At 45.9% G+C, this 19046-nt stretch overlaps 1 protein-coding gene and 1 long non-coding RNA gene across 2 annotated transcripts; one reads left to right on the top strand and one right to left on the bottom strand.

Annotated features, from left to right (window-relative positions):
• Positions 1-628: 628 nt before the first annotated feature.
• ZMAT5 (zinc finger matrin-type 5) lies at positions 629-13679 on the bottom strand. Its single transcript, XM_083478947.1, has 6 exons — positions 13494-13679; positions 10099-10249; positions 9044-9106; positions 7101-7181; positions 2415-2526; positions 629-1622 (listed from the first exon to the last, which is right to left on the bottom strand). The coding sequence occupies exons 2-6, from the start codon at positions 10223-10225 to the stop codon at positions 1493-1495; spliced, it is 513 nt and encodes a 170-aa protein (XP_083335073.1). The 5' UTR covers positions 10226-10249; positions 13494-13679; the 3' UTR covers positions 629-1492.
• Positions 13680-13875: 196 nt separating this feature from the next.
• Positions 13876-16830, top strand: LOC310695010. The gene is made up of 3 exons (XR_014519848.1): positions 13876-14816; positions 15016-15652; positions 15956-16830. It is a non-coding gene; the product is annotated as an uncharacterized lncRNA (long non-coding RNA).
• The last annotated feature ends 2216 nt before the right edge of the window (positions 16831-19046 follow it).

Raw genomic sequence — 19046 nt, 5'->3', positions numbered from 1 at the left:
ATAAAGTTATGCTTAAACATTTTTTTTAAGCTGGTCATTTACTGTGTTCCAGAAGCTTTTGATTTTTTCACAGGTCCACCAAACATGTATAAGTGTCCCCTCTGTTTTACACTCTTTGCCTTTATGAACCTACCTGGTTTTTAAAATCCTCAGAGCAAACCCTGCTCTCCCAGTAGACTGGAGCCAATTGGCAAGTCAGGCCAATGATGATGGGAGGTGCAAAGCCCAGCAAAAAAAACAAGGGCCACAGATCTCCCATCGCTGCTCTGCAATGAAGGCTTTTAAACAGGCGGCACCTTGACAGGTGCCCTATGATGCCAGCCCTGTCCTCAGCCTTGCCATCAGCACACCAAGCGCAGTGCCCACACCAGCTGCAGATCCCTGGCACACAAACAACAGTGTACGCATAGCAGCCAAGGGCCAAATCTTAAACACAACGCTGGGCATGTGCAATGTCACAGGGGTTAAAACTCTTGGCGTTCCCCCAGCACACATTTAAACTAGGCAGCAAAGAGAAGGAAGTCAAACAACGCAAGTTTGGACGCTCAAATGGTACTGCCGATTTAATATTCTCTCCCACGTGTCCCAAAATCTTGGTTCTGTAGAAATATTACAAGTACACAGGAAGTACAAATTTCAGCTGAACTTTATTTAAACAACAACAACAGATATTCCCACCCTCTGCAGGTAAAGCAAAGAATCCAAGTTGGAGGGACTGCAAAATCCAGGGAGCTATGGGGTTCTTGCTGGAGTGGTTGGTGGCATCTGTGGGTTAGGATGGTTTTCCCGCCCCCTCCCCATTTTCTTCTGCTTTCATCATCCAGAACGCTTCCTCCTTCTGAACTTTCTCTCCCAGGGTTGGCGGGTCTTAGCCCCACACCCACCACGCTTTTGAGCCACACTGTGGGAAGATGAGCACTTTGGATCTGGTTAATCCAAGGTGCACCCCTCCATAACGTCCCCCCTTTTGCTAACCCCCACAGTACTGACAGCGGAGCCACAAAGGGCAGAATAGGTCTGCCCCTCACAACGGAGAGCCTTGAGATGGGACCATTGTACCCTAGGACACCCTTCCAAGGACTGCCAGAGCGAACCCTTCAGTGCCCAATCGGCTGACTTCTTCCATTAGCAATTTTCACATTTTCTTTTTTCTCACCAAACCATTACGTTAAATAAGGTCCCCTTTGCATTTTCCGTATTATATATGCATGAACTTGAGCAGCAGGACAGCTGTCAATAATCAGAAAAGCTGAAAAGACATACATGTACATCCTGTATCAGGGATGGGAAGGATGTGGCGCCGCCCCAAGATTCCAGCTCCAAACAGCACCAGCCAACACGGCCACCGTATGATGAGGATGGGAGCTGTAGTTCAACATCTGGAGGCCCGCAGGTTCCCTGTTCCTGTTGTATTTCCTCCACAACACTGGGAGCAAAGGCATAAGGGACACTGCCTGGTGTTCTGAAGGGCGTCCTGCTTACATCAGCAGAGTCATCCCCATTGGAGATTGGGTGGCACCTGCCATCCACCAGGAGGCGGAGCCTGCAGGGAAGGTGGAAGATCCTGGACTGAAGGCCAACCAGGTGGATACTGGAAAACTGACTCTTCCTCGGAGAGGGGACTGAGAGATGAAAAGCACAGCATTGGAAATCAGATACTTTTATATATTAAAAAAAAACAACCCTACAAGACTCCATATTTCTACAGAGCTTTTGCAGGGCTCAGGGCACACCAACAACAACTCAGTAACCTTTGCAACAACAACCCTGTGAGGTAGGGTCAGTGTCAACATCTCAATATTGCAAACAGGGAGGGTCAGACTAGAACAGCGGTTCTCAACCTGTGGGTCCCCAGATGTTGTTGGATTACAACTCCCATCATCCCTGAGCTCTGGCCTTGCTAGTTAGGGGCGATGGGAGTTGTAGTTCAACAACATCTGGGGATGTCAAGGTTCGAGGACAGAAATCTGGCTGAGTCTGGAATAACCTTGTGAAGTGAAAGGATATGAAAGAGGGATTTATATCTAGATGTTAGGATAGAGATGATAAAGAAAACAGGAAAACAGGAAGACGCAATGAGAGATAAAGGAGGTGCTGTGGGATTGGTGGAAGTCAATGTCTTGCTGTTGTTGTTTTAGTGTCTATAATATTAACTTAAATATGGATTTGTTTTTTTGTGTTTTGTTGTTGTTGTTGCTTTCTTTAGTTTTCAAATGTTGATTTTTGTGTGTTGTGTATTGTTATTTTTCGATAGCTTTCGTGTTGTTGTGTGGAAAATACTAATAAAATTTATTTTTTAATTTTTTTAAAAGAGCGCTCTCCCCTCCCGCATTGCTGCTTCCAACTGTGGAGGCAGAGCTTTGCCATCACCTAAATCTCGCGCCCCACCCCCCCAGCTGCAGAGAGTGCATTACCTGTCAGTCTGAGTTGTGCCAAGCCGCTTGGCTCTCTTCTCCAGCCACTCATCAATGGTGCCAGGCGTGACGACTGCCTTGTCCTGCCGCTGCTCTTTCGCCCTCCTCTCTTCTGTTTTTTTGGAAAGACGGACAAGGGCAATCTCATTTAGCCCAACAGCCCCATTGAACACAGTGGTTATTTCCCCTTGTATTCCTGCAGCTGACAGTTCTGGCCCGGGCGCCGTGGTTCCCTTTACGGAACCACCTTCCCAGCTGCCGTTCCGTCTGCGATTTGGCCAGTTCTGGGTGGATGGTTCTGCCTTCCCATCTTATCCAGTCCTCCACCTACGCAGCTCCAAATCCTGGAACAGCTTTTTTTCAAAAGAACAACAGCAACAACGTCCTTTGCCTTGGCAGAATTTGTACAGGCTGGGAGGATCACCGAGTGCGGTCCACACGGCAGTTAAAAAGAAACTGGGGAGAGGGCCAATGAGACTCACAGGTTGTGCACAGAGCAGAAAGAGAAGGGCCAGCTGCAGTTCCTGCTTCAGAAGACAGGTCCATGTTGCTCTCCGAAAACAGACAGGAGAGCCACAAGGGCATCAAAAGAGCTCTGAAGGATCAGGCCAATAGTCCAGCATTCCTGTTCTCTCTGTGGCTAACCAGAAGCCTTTTCCAGTAAGCCCACAAGCCAGACCCGAATACAAGAGCATGCTCTCCTCCTGTGGCTTCCCACAACTAGAATTCAGAAGCATTACTGTCTCCGACTGTGGAGGCAAAGCAGAGCCTTTGTGATGCTGAACAGCTGTTGATCAGCCTTCTCCTCCACAAATTTGTCCAGTCCTGTTTTAAAGCCACCCCGATTGGCAGCCATCCCTGCCCTCCTGCAGCAGCGAGTTCCATAGCTCAACGGAGCAATGGCATGACTGCAAGGCACAAGAAGAAGAAGAAGGAGGAGGGAGGAGGAGGAGGAGGAGGAGGAGATTTGGAAACAGGTTTGATGCCTGAAGTATTGACGCAACCTTGGCTTGGTGCAGCCGAATTACTGAGTTCGTCACTGTGTGAGGAAGCACTTTTGTCTGTCCCAAATTTTCCAACGTTTGAAGTTGTTGGAAGTCCTAGTACAGTAGTACTGGAGGTCCATTCTTAACCTGAAACTGTTCTTAACCTGAAGCACCACTTTAGCTAATGGGGCCTCCTGCTGCTGCTGCTGCTGCCGCGCCACCAGAGCACAATTTCTGTTCTCATCCTGAAGAAAAGTTCTTAACCCGAGGTACTATTTCTGGGTATGTAACCCGAGGTACCACTGTATTAGGAAAAAGGGGTACTAGATCTTGTGGGATCAAATTCTGCGGTTTATGTGTTGAGAGCAGTACAGTTGCTGGAAACTCCAGGAGGGACTTGAGTCTTTGCTTGCAGGCTTGCCAGAAGAGGCACTTGGTTGGCCACTGTGAGAACAGGATCTGGATTAGATTGACTATTGGCCTAATCCAGTAAATAATAATAATTATATTATTTGTACCCCACCCATCTGACCGGGTTGCCCCAGCCATTTTGGGCAGCTTCCATCTTATATAAAAACATAACAGCACATCGCACATTAAAAAGATTCCCTATACAGGGCAGCCTTCAGATGTGTCCTGAAGATAATATAGTTACTCATCTCCTTGACATCTGATTGGAGGGCATTCTACAGGGCGGGTGCCACTACCAAGAAGGCCCCCTGCCTGGTTCCCTGTAACCTCACTTCTTGCAGGGAGGGAACCGCCAGAAGGCCCTCGGAGCTGGACCACAGTGTCAGGGCTGAACGTTGGGGGTGGAGACGCTCCTTCAGATATACTGGGCCGAGGCTGTTTAGGGCTTTAAAGGTCAGCACCAATACTTTGAATGGTGCTCGGAAACGTACGGGGAACCAGTGCAGATCCTTTAGGACCAGTATTATGTGGTCCTGGCGGCTGCTCCCAGTCACCAGCCTAGCTGCCGCAAACGCCATGTTTGCTATTGCTCTGCCTCAATGGTCAGAGGCAGCAAGGCTTCTAAACATCAGTTGCTGAAACTCACGGGAGAGAAAAGTGAAGTTATGCTCAGGGCCTGCTTTTGGGTTTCCCACAGGCATCTGGTTGGCCACTGTGAGAACAGGATGCTGGCCTGATCCAGCAGCCAGCCTCTTCTTACACGCAGGCTGAATTTCTACACCCTTGGCTCAGGGATCCTGCACGGGCTTGGAGCTGTGGCTTCCCTGCCGCCCGGTTACGACTGGGGCAGAACCCACATTCTCACCCTCCGTCCCTGAGCAGGGACAGGGGACTCATGCCCGTTGCAAAGCAAGCCAGGCAATGAAATCTTGCCTTGGCGACCCAAAGCAAGCCCCACCCCCAGGATAGTTTCTCCTTTCAAAGGAGGCCTGTGCTGTTGCTTTTTTACGGCTTTGGTGCATTAATGCATATTCGGGGAGGGGAAACATCCTGGCTCGTTGACATTAACAGCGCAATCACGGGCCCGAAGGCAGAATAAGCCAGAGACAGCTTGAGTGATTGCAGGAGGCAGTCGGGAGGAAACGTTCCATTCATCAGAAACGAGAACACAGATTCCTGGGGGCACCTGAATACCAAAAAAACGCAATGGGAAAGCGGGGAGAGAGGGACTTGGACAACGCTGCTCCCCATGTTAATGATCAGATCACCCTGCCCAGTCCCCAGAGGAAACCATTCCAGAACAGAATCCAAAAAAGGCATCTCCTACCACCTACCCCGGAGGACCCCCACCCACCTCCTGCAGTCCCCACCCTCCTGCCAACCACCTGCTCCAAACCAAGACGGTGCCATATGTCACGCTTTTAAGCAAAATGTTAAACACTTTCCGACAGGGTGTGAAATTAACACCGCCACCACTCCAGCAGAGTGAAGGATCGCGCCAGCTCGGCAGTGGCAGCCAATTATTCTTCCAGCCTGCTGAATATTCATGAGTGCAGCCGGGGAAAGAGGGGGGAAAGAGGGAGGAGGAGCCAGAAACGGGTAACATGGAAGAGTCTCCCTCCCCACCCCCTCCATCCACCCCACAACCTCTCTGGTTTAGGTTCAAGAGAGGAGCCAAAAACAGGCATTTTCTACCATTGTGGAATGCCTTGCCCCATCCATCATCCACTCAATGTGTCATATGCCTTGCAAAGACATATTTTTGCCCAGGCTTTCCCTGACCCAGAAAACTGGCCCTGTTACTACTGAATTTCCAATTTGTTTGTTTGTAATAATGCTGCTTTGTTTTTTTGAAATGTTACAGCTCCGTTTTCAACAATACAGTGGTAGAGGTTAAGAACTTAATTCGTTCTGGAGGTCCGTTCTTAACCTGAAACCGTTCTTAACCTGAAGCACCACTTTAGCTAATGGGGCCTCCCGCTGCCACCGTGCCGCAGGAGCACGATTTCTGTTCTCATCCTGAAGCAAAGTTCTTAACCCGAGGTACTATTTCTGGGTTAGCGGAGTCTGTAACCTGAAGCGTCTGTAACCTGAAGTGTATGTAACCCGAGGTACCACTGTACTGTTTTTAAGTTGCCTCCATGCATACTGCTTAGAGGTGTCAAACTATCGAGTGGTATGGAAATGCTTTTAAAATAAATGAATCACAAATCTCCTGTGTTGTGCCTGGCCTGGCCCTACACTTGAAGGGTATAAAACATCTTGCTTACCCCCAGTCTGTCCAAGTGAAATTCATATTGCTTCCCCTCAAACGGGGCTTGGACAAGGCCCCCACCACCCCTGACTTTAGCCTCTTTTCCATACTTACATAGGAAGCTGCCTTATACTCAGTCCACCTAGCTCAGTATTGTGTACACTGACCAGCTCTTCAGGATTTCAGCCAGGCGCCTCTCTCATGTCTACCTGGAGATGCTGGCAGGGATTGAATCTGGGACCTCCTGCTTGCTAGACACCCTACCATTGAGCTACGGCCCTTCCCCAAAGACAATGGGATAATTGTTAAATTGTCAACAACTTCCATAAAACAGAAATGCTGCAGCCATTGCTCCCCACCCCCATCCAAGAGCCCCCCACCCCCCAAAAAGCATTGTGTGTTCAGTTTATCTTGCTCAGAACTCCCAGGGAGATAGCAAAGAAAGCTTAACCCCAACCGAGTGCCCCTTTCTGCACAGTGGGGAAACGAAAAATCAATTGCGGCAGGCTTGCCAAATGCCAGAAGTCTGGGCAGCAGGGTCGTCTTTGTAGGGGAGAGTCTTTAATTAAAAAGGTTTCGATTTGCAGAATCAAGCAGAGGAGTTGGGGACGGAGAGTTGCCTTTCTCTCTCTCTCTCCAGCTGATTCAATTATTTGCTTTTGCCCAGCCCATTTACCCTACATTGATAATCAATAGCTGTATAATTGGTGAACAAACACAACAGGAGCTGGGAACAGCTGCTCGGATCTCTCTGGCCTTCCCTGGCCTCCACTTTGTAGTGTTGGCTGCGGAGTGGGGGGCTGCGTTTGGGGAAAGATGTCCATCACAATGACCGCAGTCAAGGCTCTGGCAAGAAGCCAGCCTCAGTGCCATAGCAGGCATAGTGCAACACAGGAGATGCTAGCTTGCTCTTGACTTAAAGGCAGCCTAACAGTGATCTGCACAGGGTCTACAGAAGGGATTAGCACTTTTCCTTATGTTTATCCCACACCCTGTTAAGGCTACGGGCGCCTGCGTTCTCCAGACCCCATTTACCTTGCACATGAGCATTCAGCTGCTCCAGATCTTCCTCCGTCATGTGGGAGAACCTGCAGTTGGGGCCGAAATCACACCGTCCTGCCAAGAGATCCAAAGCAAGCACAATTTTAAAGAACGAAACCACAGCTTCAGGGGAACAAAGGAGCTCACCACCACGGCAGGACCAAGAGATATTACAGCATTCAAGAATTGTCAAAACTTGCATCACCCCCCCCCCTTTTCCATTACTGGCAGTATGGCCCTTCCTGTGTACAAAACTCCATTCACGGGATTTTTATATAACCATTTGAGCAAACAAATTCAATTATTTATTACAGTCCGCATCTATTGCCACCTGCCGCAAATTAAAAATTAGGGAGAAATAAATGCACTGCGACAGCTACTAGCTTCAGCGGTTTCAAAAGAGTGGGAAGACAAATTCATGGAGGCTTAAAGGTAAAGGTAAAGGGACCCCTGACCATTAGGCCCAGTTGTGGCAGACTCTGGGGTTGCGGCTCTCATCTCGCTTTACTAGCTGAGGGAGCCAGCGTACAGCTCGGACATGTGGCCAGCATGACTAAGCCGCTTCTGGCGAACCAGAGCAGTGCACGGAAAAGCCGTTTACCTTCCCACCGGAGTGGTACCTATTTATCTACTTGCACTTTGACGTGATTTTGAACTGCAAGGGTGGCAGTAGCAGGGACCGAGCAACGGAAACTCACCCCGTTGCGGGGATTCGAACCACCAACCTTCTGATCGGCAAGTCCTAGGCTCTGTGGTTTAACCCACAGCGCCACCTGTGTCCCGTTGGAGGCTTACTGATAGACAAATAGAACCTCCAAGCTCAGAGGCAGTATATCTTTAAACGCTAGTTGCTAGGAGACGACAGCAGAGGGACAGGGCTGCTGCCCTCTTGCAGGCTTCTGAGAAATATCTGTTTGGCCGCTGCAGGGAATCTAGACCAGGTAACCAAACAATTTAACCCCTGTGTTGCAAACAGTAGTTAGTAATATCCATGGCAACACAATGAGCAAATACAATGATACGATATCAATATACACTCTTTATATAATATGAAATACTTCATCTGGGAGGACTTAATTCTGAATTGGATCTCAATTGTTTCATTTGATTCTTTATTTTCTGGCTGTAACTGCACTGTACCTTTAAACTCAATCTCCCTGTTATGAGCACCACCTGGGATCAGCTTTTTATATTTTTGACAACATACGGTCAGTAGCAGTGACTACATAACTTTATGACCACCGCTCCATAGCAATTGTTGTTATACTCTTCCATTCACCATATATATGGGGTATGTACCTTTGGTGTTATTTCACATTATATTGACATTATAGTTTATGTGTATAGTTCATAATATTTTGAGTTTATTGTAGTTACCATGCATATGCAGGCCATGGTTTTAATATTCTTTTATAGTTTTTGAAGCATTTCTGTATCCTTCTGCTGTGCTAAAGAATTTCACGAAACAGTGGGTATATCTGGAATCAATGTTCACAACATCAGTTTGCGAACTACTTCGGCAGCGTAGGACGCCATAAACAAAGCTTTACAACCTGTTTTCACCAGATAAGAATCTGATACATTGCTTCTTTCAGAGACTTGCATAGTCTTCAAAGACTTTCACAGACTTACAAGACTTATGTTTATTTGGTTTTATGTTTTCAAGAGAATCCCTCAAGAGTGCATATTTTGTGACTTTCAGAGATTCGTAAGTTTTCTGTTTGTGATTTCATATAGTTCATATTATATAAAGAGTGTATATTGATATTGTATCATTGTATTTTGTCATCATACTGTCTTGGATATTACTGGGAATCTAGACCAGACAGGCCTTTGGTCAGATCCAGCAGGGCACCCCCCATATTTGATACTCTTCTCCCTGCCCCTTAGAACAGCTTCTTGGGGGCGGGAGGAGCCCAATGAAAAGAAAAGCATACCCGATAACAGGAATTCCCGGCACGGCTTCTTACTCTGCTCCTCCTGCAGGATGGTTGCATTATCTGTAGATGGCAAAGGATCGTAAAAGCAAAGAATTGGAAAGGGTCCCAAGGGTCATCTAGTCCAACCCCCAATCTAGTCCAATCTCAACTAAAGCATCCATGACAGGTGGCCATCCAACCTCTGCTTAAAAGTATGGAGAGGATAATAATAAGAATAATAATAACAATAATAACAATAATAATAATAATAATAATAATAATATATTTTTTTATTTATTCCCCGCCCTTCCCAGCCAAGACCGGGCTCAGGGCGGCTAACACCAAATATAAAACAATTGATTGAAATACAACTTAAAAACAAGATTAAAATACAACATTAAAATGCAGCCTCATTTCAGCAGAAACTCAAAAACCTTTTTTGGGGATGAAAAGGTCAAGTCTTCACCAAGGCTAACTATCCAGACTGGTCCTACATGGGCCAGAAAAAAGCCAGGGAAGTCCCCAAGCAGGAGTTCTGTCACAGAAAGATAAAGGGAAAAAGAAAGGGTGGGGGTCAAGTTAATTCCAAGCCAAAAGCCAGGCGGAACACCAGGCCCTGTAGAAAGAAATCAGATCCTGCAGGGCCCTGGTTTCATGAGAGAGAGCGTTCCATCAGGCCGGAGCCAGTGTTGAAAAGGCCCTGGCTCTGGTTGAGGCTAATCTGACCTCCTTAGGGCCCAGGACCACTAGGGTGTTGCTATTTATAGACCTTAAGGGATAAAATAAGGTGAGGGGGCCTCGCTCCGCACATCCACTAGGGCAAGCAAGAGGCGTCCCACAAGAATCCCACCCAGGCTTACAATCAGGCGTTCCATATCCCCTGTTGGGGACAGCAGATGCCTCCAAATACCATTTGCTGGGACTTGTAAGTGGGAAGAGAGTGCTGTCATTCTCAGGTCCCGTTTGTGGGCTTCCCCTAATAAGCATCTGCTTGGCCGCTGGATGGTGGACCAGATAAGCCACAGGCCTGATACTTCCGAAGGGTTCTTCTTTCTTACCAAGCAGCCTCTTACCTCGAAACAGATCATACCAGACTTTCTTGGCCCGAAGGTGCTGAACCCCGTTTAGGTGCTTCTTCCTGTTGTGGAGGTTGTCCTGGAAAGAGCGGTTGCAGTAGTCGCAGAAATAGCGCTTCCCCATGGAGACGCTTGCTGAAGGAAACCTCTGCAGGGAAGATCAAATACAGTGGTACCTCGGGTTACATACACTTCAGGTTACAAACTCTGCTAACCCAGAAATAGTGCTTCAGGTTAAGAACTTTGCTTCAGGATAAGAACAGAAATCGTGCTCCGGCGGCGCGGTGGCAGCAGGAGGCCCCCATTAGCTAAAGTGGTGCTTCAGATTAAGAACAGTTTCAGGTTAAGAACAGACCTCCAGAATGAATTAAGTACTTAACCCGAGGTAGCACTATACTGTTTACCCACATGTCAATGAAATGATCAGACTTTGGGAAACAAACCTCATAACGGGAAAGATTGAGAAAAGTGATGGATAATGAAAATAATAAGAAGCAAAATGTATAAGGAAACTAATATAACTAACAGTAGTGGTAAATGAATACAGACAACAAGAATTGTATAAACATGAGGACTTATTTGTTTATGGATACACTATGGAAAATGAATAAAAATATATAAAATGGAAGAAAATAATGCGATAAAATTATATGTGATATAAAAAACAAGAAGCAGGGAAGTCAGGTCTGAAGAGCAAGTATAAATGTAAAATGTAATGCAGTATGTGTATGTGTAGTATCTAATCGAAAAACTAATAAAGATTATTTGGAGCGGAAAAAAGAAATGATCAGACTTTGGCTTCTTTTCCTTGATTGCACAGCTTTCCTACAGGTTTACTCCCACAAGATGTAGTGACTTGGGGGACAGCTTTAAAATGAGGATTAGACAAATTCATGGAACAGAAGGCTATCGTTGGCTACTAAGCCACAATGGCTATGTTCTCTTCTTCACTAATGAAGGCAGTAAGCCTTTGAATACCAGTCACTGAGAATCACAAGAGGGAAAAGAGCTGGTGTGCTCAGATCTGGCTATGGGCTGGCCAGAAGAAGCATCTGTTTGGTCACCCTGAGAACAGGATACTGGACTAGATGGGTGTTTGGCCAGATCCAGCAGACAGGCTCTCGGTACGTTCTTACAGCTTCAGAGACTACAGCTCCCCCTCTTCCACTAGTCTCATTAACAGGCAAGTAATATTTATTTTTGCAGCCTAATACTATTTGTGGGCTCATTTACCAGGCTGACTTAATAGGGTCTATTGCAGTAATAGCAATCCCATCCGCCTATAAATCTGATCAGCATTATTGCATACCGCTTCAAGAACCATGATGGTTGATAATCAGTATATAAATATTGTAAAAATTATAAAAAACAACAACAACAACATTACAGCTCAGCAGAGGAGACTAGTCTAATTTATGGGTGAGTCAGAATCATTTTGGGCTTCATCGATCAAATCAGCTCATTTGCTGCCCAGAAGGCAACTGAGAGTTGCTTGAGATGCTGGGATGATGGTTGCAAATAGGCTGGAGTCTAGTAGTGGCACTGAGAAAGCTATTAAAGTCATAGAGACACAAGAGTTTTTGAGCCAAAACCATAAATAATAAATATGGTGCTAGTTTCCCACCCACCCTTGAACTATTATTTTTGAACTTATTTATTTATTTTAATTCTTATAGCTACAATGGGAAAACAATTGCTCCTTATGCTCCACCTCAGTCACAAAGGTTCTCTGATGGGGCATTTCTGGTGGTTCCCGACTCCCCTGAGGTTTGGTTGACCTCTACTGGGGACAGAGCATTTAGAATATTATAATAATAATGATTTATTATTTATACCTTGCCCATCTGGCTGGGCTTCCCCAGCCACTCTGGGTGGCTTTCAAAAAAATATTAAATTACTGTAATACATCAAACATTAAAAGCTTCCCTAAACAGGGCTGCCTTCAGATGTCTTCTAAAAGTCTGGTAGTTGTTGTTCTCTTTGACATCTGGTGGGATGGCATTCCACAGGGCGGGTGCCACTACAGAGAAGGCCCTCTGCCTGGTTCCCTGTAACTTGGCTTCTCGCTGCGAGGGAACTCCCAAAAGGCCCTCAGTGCTGGACCTCAGTGTCCGGGCAGAACGATGGAGGTGGAGACGCTCCTTCAGATATACTGGATATAGTATATATACTTCAGATATACTTCAGATATAGCATGGCAGGCCCTGCCCTGTGGAACTCACTGCCAGTAGAAGTTTGACAGGAAACATCATTCCCTTCTTTCAGACATCTTCTGAAAACGGTGTTATTTAGACCAGCCTTTGCAACACGATTTTTTTTTTAACTAACTGGTATTTAGGGACATTTTTTGTGATGTTTTTAGTGATATTTTATTGATGTTTTCATTCTTTTTGGAACTTGTTTTTTTTTAACAAGAATGCAATTTATAAGGCTTTAAACAAGCAAACAAACAATCAAGGAATTAGGCACCCAAACATGCCTAAGATGAGTCATACAAATGTTACTTTAAAATTGCTTCAAAATCTGTTTGTCTCTTCAGACACTGCCAGGTTCTTTGATGTTGTCTTTGCTGCAAAAATCTTAACGCGGCTGCCAATCTGAAGTGATCTCTGCTGATGAAAGATTGGTGGTAGAACATGTGTTTTGCAAGCCCCCATCCCCCAGTTCAATCTCCAGCATCTCCTGGGTTGTTTTGTTTTGGGTTTTTTAAAGATCAGGCAATGGTGAGAAAGGAACTTCAGAAGCTGCCCTACATATCCAGACAAACCTTTGGTCTATCTAGCCCAGTATTTCAGTATTGCCAATACTGGCAAGCAGTGAACAATCCTTGTTCTATCCGATCATACCAGTGAAAGTCTCACATATATATATAATTTTATTTTTTATTTTGACAAAGTAATAATAATAAATAAGAATAAAAATGTGCACCCCACCCAGAGACCATTCCATTGTAACTACCCAGCCTCCCAAAATTTCATCACCTCTTGCGATGATTTGACCCCTGTCCGTTTTAACAGTACAAATTCTACAAACACCTTCCATATCTCCTCGAAATCTTGTCGTGCATATTCCCCGTCTTACCTTAACAGTACATGCTAATTTACCATTAATAGCTATTTCCCACACCTCTTTATACCAAAGTCTCAGGTTCAATCCCTAGCATCTCCTGCCAGGGCCGGGAGCGTCTCCTGCCTGAACCTCTACAGAGCTGCTGCCAGTCCGTGTAGACAATACTGAGCTAGGTGGACCAATGGTCTGATTCAGTATAAGGCAACCTGGATGGACAAGTGGGTCTTACCTGGTAGAAGGCAGGTAAATAAGAGCCGAGGCCATGGGCGGCAAGGAAGTAAAGCAAAGTAAAGTAAAGCAAAATAGCCCAACAGGCCACTCACCTCCCTTTACACAGACATCACAGGCATCGCCCCTCACACCTAGCAGAGGAACCCAGCAGGCAACATCTCTAACTATAGTACTCTATCCAACTAGCAGCTGTAGTTTGGGGTAGGCTTCTAAAATCCCCGGAAACCACACAAGACTACGACTCCCAAAGGCATGAGCGCCCAAGGATCACGTGACACCAACCGTGGGGCATCCCGGGAAATGAAGTTTATCTACCCGGAAGACTACAGGTTAGGGGGCTGGAGCGGGACTCCAAAGCCCATCATTCCGCGCGGGAAAAGGCTTCGTTACCCATAAAGCTTTGGCGGCCGGAGGGGCCGCCCTTGCTAGAGGAGGCGAGAGCTGCGCGTGCGCGGTACCTGAAGGCTGCCGAAGATGACGCTCGCCAAGCAGGTCTACCGAGTGCTTTTACGCCGCAGCGCTACCTTCGCTCTCACGGTCGTGGTGGGCGCCTTGCTCTTCGAGCGAGCCTTCGACCAGAGCGCGGACTCCATCTTCGAGCAGGTTAACAAGGAGGTAAGTCGGCCTGTGGGGTCATGCAGGCCCGAGCCGGGGACTTGCGTAGAACGCGTGCCGGGGCTGGGCGAAGGTCAAACGGGGCCTTGATATACGAGAGGCCCCGGCTTCGGGCCTCTCGCGCTTCTTCGAAACAGCTGAACGCCTGCTTGGGTTTTCTCTGTGTGTCTTGCATGGGACCACCAGGAAGGTACGAGGGACAGTCTCCCAAACAAGCGAAGGCCAGAGGGCCTGAAAAGATGTGCAGCTTGCAATGACTACGGTCTGTTAAGATCCTTATTTTATCTTTCAGGGGTGACCAATCTTAACTACCAAGATTGTGAGCATAGCGGGGTAATGAAAGAATTTAATCAGTCACTAACGCACTTTAATTTATAGCAGAACTAACAACAGTTAAGACTACAGTTCCTAGAAGTCTTGGGGAGATGCCATGGCAGGTAAACTATAAACAAATAAGCTGTGCCAAGTCAAGTCCCAAGTGTCTACTTAATGCTGAATTACATGCATGAACTTTTATTGTGCTAGCCAAAGGCCATGGCATTGTTATTCTGTGGTTCTTGCCACCCGTTATGATCTGTTAGTTCAGCTGTGAAATTTGTAGTTCAGGTTGTGCAGCATCTACTTGAGAAGAACATGTGTTTCACCTTATACATGGAACAGAACAATGGCCTGTACTTCTGGGAAAGAGCCATAGGAAGTGGCTGCTTTTGCAAATAAATCAAGGTCTCGTGCTCCCTCAAAAGATTCAGCAGTTTCTCTCCTGCTGCCCAGAATGCTTGGAACTGCTTTCCAGAACATCTGTGGGATAATAATAATAATAATAATAATAATAATAATAATAATAATAATTTTTATTTATACCCCGCCCTCCCCAGCCAAGGCCGGGCTCAGGGCGGCTAACAAGCAATAATAAAAACAAGTTGAATGATTACAACTTAAAAACAAAAATTAAAATACAACATTGAAACATTAAAATATTAAAATGTAGCCTCATCGCAGGATGAATGCAATCTCATTCCTTCAAAATCCGTCAATCAAACTCATGTTTTCTGTGAAGCATTTGACACAACCTTCTAGTTTTCATGTCCTGCTGTATCTATAACCTTAAGAATGTGTAGCTGAAATAATGGCATATTTTTCCTGTTTTATCTTTCTCCACATCTTCCCTGTGACAAATATTCAGATTGTAATCTCCCTGGGGCAGGCACTTTCATCTGCTCATCATCATTTTATTTATTTTATAGACACTTTGGTGCTCTATAAAGATAATAGAAATCAAGCTTTCTTATTCTGAGGGTTTTTTTGCTGTTAACATGTATCTGGATGTTTTATTCTGTGTGGTTGTACTTTTGGGGGAGAATTGGGGAGGCCACAGCACTGATTTTGAGGCAAAGAGAAAGTGTTAAAGGCAAAGAAAGAGAACAGTTGACAAGAGTGCAGTTGTATGAGAAAATGAGGATGCATAATATAGACTTTAATGCTGTAGTCCCAATTACACCTTTAGGGAGTAAAAAGGTAAAGGACCCCTGGACGGTTAAGTCCAGTCAAAGGCAACTATGGGGTGCAATGCTCATCTCGCTTTTCAGGATGAAGGAGTAAGTTCAGTTCAACAGGGCTTATGAATAAACATACAGTGGTGCCTCGCAAGACGAAAAGAATCCGTTCTGTGATTTGGTTTTTTCGTCTTGCGAAGCAAGCCCATTGAAGGATTAGCGGATTAGCGCTATTAGCGGCTTTTAGCGGCTTATCTGCTGATCGGATCAGCTGATAAGCGGCTTAGGAAAAGGGGGGGGAAGGAAAAAAAACCAGCAGGAACTCGCAAGACATTGTCGTCTTGTGAAGCAAGCCCATAGGAAATTTGTTTTGCGAAGCACCTTTTTCGTCTAGAGAGTTTTCCGTCTTGCGAGGCATTCGTCTTGCAGTGCACCACTGCATTTAGGATTATACTGGAATGATGACACTCCTATCATGAAAGGTAAAGGGACCCCTGACCATTAGGTCCAGTCGTGGCAGACTCTGGGGTTGCGGCGCTCATCTCACTTTATTGGCCGAGGGAGCCGGCGTACAGCTTCCGAGTCATGTGGCCAGCATGACTAAGCCACTTCTGACGATCCAGAGCAGCGCACAGAAACACCGTTTACCTTCCCGCTGGAGCGGTTCCTATTTATCTACTTGCACTTTGACGTGCTTTTGAACTGCTAGGTTGGCAGGAGTAGGGACCAAGCAATGGGAACTCACCCCATCGCAGGGATTCAAACCGCCAACCTTCTGATCAGCAAGTCCTAGGCTCTGTGGTTTAACCCACAGTGCCACCCGCATCCCTATCATGTGCAGGTTATCAAAGCAGATGTGCATCTTGTTACCTCTGTTGTCACCTTTATTTTAAATCACCTTGGGAGTAGTATTGAGTGGTGTTGCTGTGTTTTGCAAAATACCACCCATTAATCCTGGTGGCAGTAAGTAGTGGACTGTGCCAGGTTGTAATATCCTGTTCAGCTGCAAACAAGCACTCCTGAGGTTGTTGCTTAAGATTACTGTATTCTTGTGTCTCTTATGATGCAGAAACTCTGGAAGCACATCAAGCACAAGTACGAAGAGCCACGTGACGAGTGAAGCAGAAATGGCTGGATTCCTGATGGACCTTCTGTGATCTTCACTACAAGCTCTTCTTCTTGACCACCAACTGCTGTGGCAGAAAATGTTTGTCCATATGTGGCAGTTTGATCCAGAGTGCATCCTCTCAAGAACAAGCTACCTGGGCTTATGAACTTATTTTGCTGTGAAATGTAGCTTAATAAAATACATTCTAAGACACTGTGTACTTCAGACCTTCCGTTTTAATTTCCTCTGAGCTGATTCCTTAGAAATGTGGGACTTTAGCTCTCTATTTTTGGATAAAGAAAAAAAATCAATGAAAAGCATGCTATTCTGTGCCTGCTCTCACCTAAAAATCTGCAGGCATTTATAGGCTTAAGGCTAGTTTAAGTGTCTGCTTTCTAAATACTTGTTTATTTGGAAAGCCTCAAATAGAGTGATGCAAAATCTTCAAGCAGATCCGCACTGAGTGGGGCTGCTTTCTGTTCAGGGTGCCAACCTTGCCCTCCATCAGGTTAGTTAACCTGCGATCCTCTAGAAGTTGTTGGAATACAGTTCACATAATCCCAGACCACTGATTGACCATGCTGGCTGGGGATGAAGGCAGTTAAGAGTTAAACCTATGGAGGGGTACAGGTTAGAACCACTCCTGCTCTATAATGTGAAGAGGCTCAAGCAGAGCATTCCACTACCACCCTCCACCACAGGTTTACTCTGGAAGACAGCCATTGGTGCAGAACCCCCCATTGCTAGACTACAACTCCCATCATCCCTGACCACTGGCTATGCTAGGTGGACCTGATGGAAGTTTAGCAGCAGCTGGAGAGCCACAGGTTCCCCACACCAGGTGTAGACTCTACTGAGCTAGATGGGCCAATGGCCTGACCCTGCTATAAGCCAGACTCCTTTGTTCTTAACTCTTTTAAAACTTTGCTACAGTGCTGAACAAATGGAAAAAAATCTTCCCTTCCTAACTTGTAATAGCTGCTGGCGCTTCATGATCAATGCAGACAAGGTAAAACCATTATGCAGGAACTGACCAAATCAGCAAAAGCTCACGCTATGCTGCCTTTCTTTTGGCTGATTTCCATGCTGCAGTATTGACTGAAAATGCCATCCTATCAGATTTCAAGTGCCTGTTCTTGGGGTCCGCCTGCTGCTGAGCTGGTTCACTTCACTGATTCAAATCTTGGCACTAGACTTAACGTGGAATTACATTAGGTAAGGTTTGTTGCTAAAGAACATCCAACTGACAGGCTGAAGTTCTGGTTCCTTATGAGAAAATTTCAGTGCACAACTTTTGACACATCAGTGCTTTTCAGAGCTGTGTCAAAGTGTGTTCTAGCCCATCACCTGCTGGGCAGGCCCCAGGGGTTCTCATGGACCGGCTGAGGCCAGTACATTTATTGTATGCCCAGCATCAAAATAACATTGATGCCAGATATTTGAACAGCTGTGTGCTGGGGGAATAGGAGAGCCCCACAGCCTGGGTATAAGCACAAGACACACATATTTAACGGACAGGAATCTCTCAACCTTGCTGAAGTTTGAACTGGCTGCAATTATCAAAGAAAACATTTGACAGAATGGGTGGAAGAGACGGGTGACTAAATCAGCCTGTTAGTGAAAAAATGTAAGTGGAGTGCCTAGTCGAAGTTCAAAAGTGGGACGGTGTGTGTGTGTGTGGAATCGGGAAGTACAAATTCTAACATCTATTTCCCCTTTTTTCTTTTGGAGGGATAGGGAGGAAAACTAAGAACGCATGCCTTACTTTGTCCCCAATTCTTTTCCCAGCCCGTAGCATTTTGGGGAGTCTTCAGGAAGTGGTAAGGCCCCTGTTTCTAAAGATCTTCATCCCCATTTAGGCTCATGAGATGCCTACACACAGATTTCACACTTGCCTACTACAGTAGAGTACAAGGTACAGTCGAACTTCAGTTTTCAAATGTCTTGGCTGCCAAACGTTTCTAAAGCCAAATGCCGAAAACCCGGAAGTGAATGCTTCTGTTTTCGAACGCACCTCGGAAGTCAAACGACTTCCAAGGCGTTTCTCAATTTTCTCCATTGAACTCTCTGACCGCCCTTTGATCCTCTATTTTTGAGCATTTCGGAAGTAGGTTGCAAATCTAACATCATTATGCTATAATAATAGCCCAGAACATGGTCTGAAGATACATGAGCTCACCATCTTGCTTGCTGGAGCTAGGCTGGTCTGGGCAGTAAGAAAAAAACTGACATGATGCAGGATTGAAAGCATGAAGTACTTTACACAATCCTGATGCGTAATTTAGGAATTCGCTAAGAATAAAAGTTGGAGATGATGGCCAACATCTATAGATTTCTTGAAAAGGGCATTGGGCCCACTATTCAGGTGGACATAGGAAGTTGCCTTGTATGGAGTTAAATCGCTGGCCCATTTAGCTTAGTATTGTCTA

The sequence above is a fragment of the Podarcis liolepis genome (genome assembly GCF_965112155.1).
Source record: "Podarcis liolepis genome assembly, chromosome: 15".
Classification (NCBI taxonomy): domain Eukaryota; kingdom Metazoa; phylum Chordata; class Lepidosauria; order Squamata; family Lacertidae; genus Podarcis; species Podarcis liolepis.
This window is presented reverse-complemented; position numbering and strand designations above follow the sequence as displayed.

Coding starts and splice junctions, on each gene's coding strand:
- ZMAT5 (XM_083478947.1), bottom strand. CDS start 10,225: ATGGGGAAGCGCTATTTCTGCGACTACTGCAACCGCTCTTTCCAGGAC. Junction 2,527..7,100: donor GCTGAATGCTCATGTGCAAG/GTAAATGGGGTC, acceptor CCAAAAAAACAG/AAGAGAGGAGGGCGAAAGAG. Junction 1,623..2,414: donor GGCACAACTCAGACTGACAG/GTAATGCACTCT, acceptor TTCATCTCTCAG/TCCCCTCTCCGAGGAAGAGT.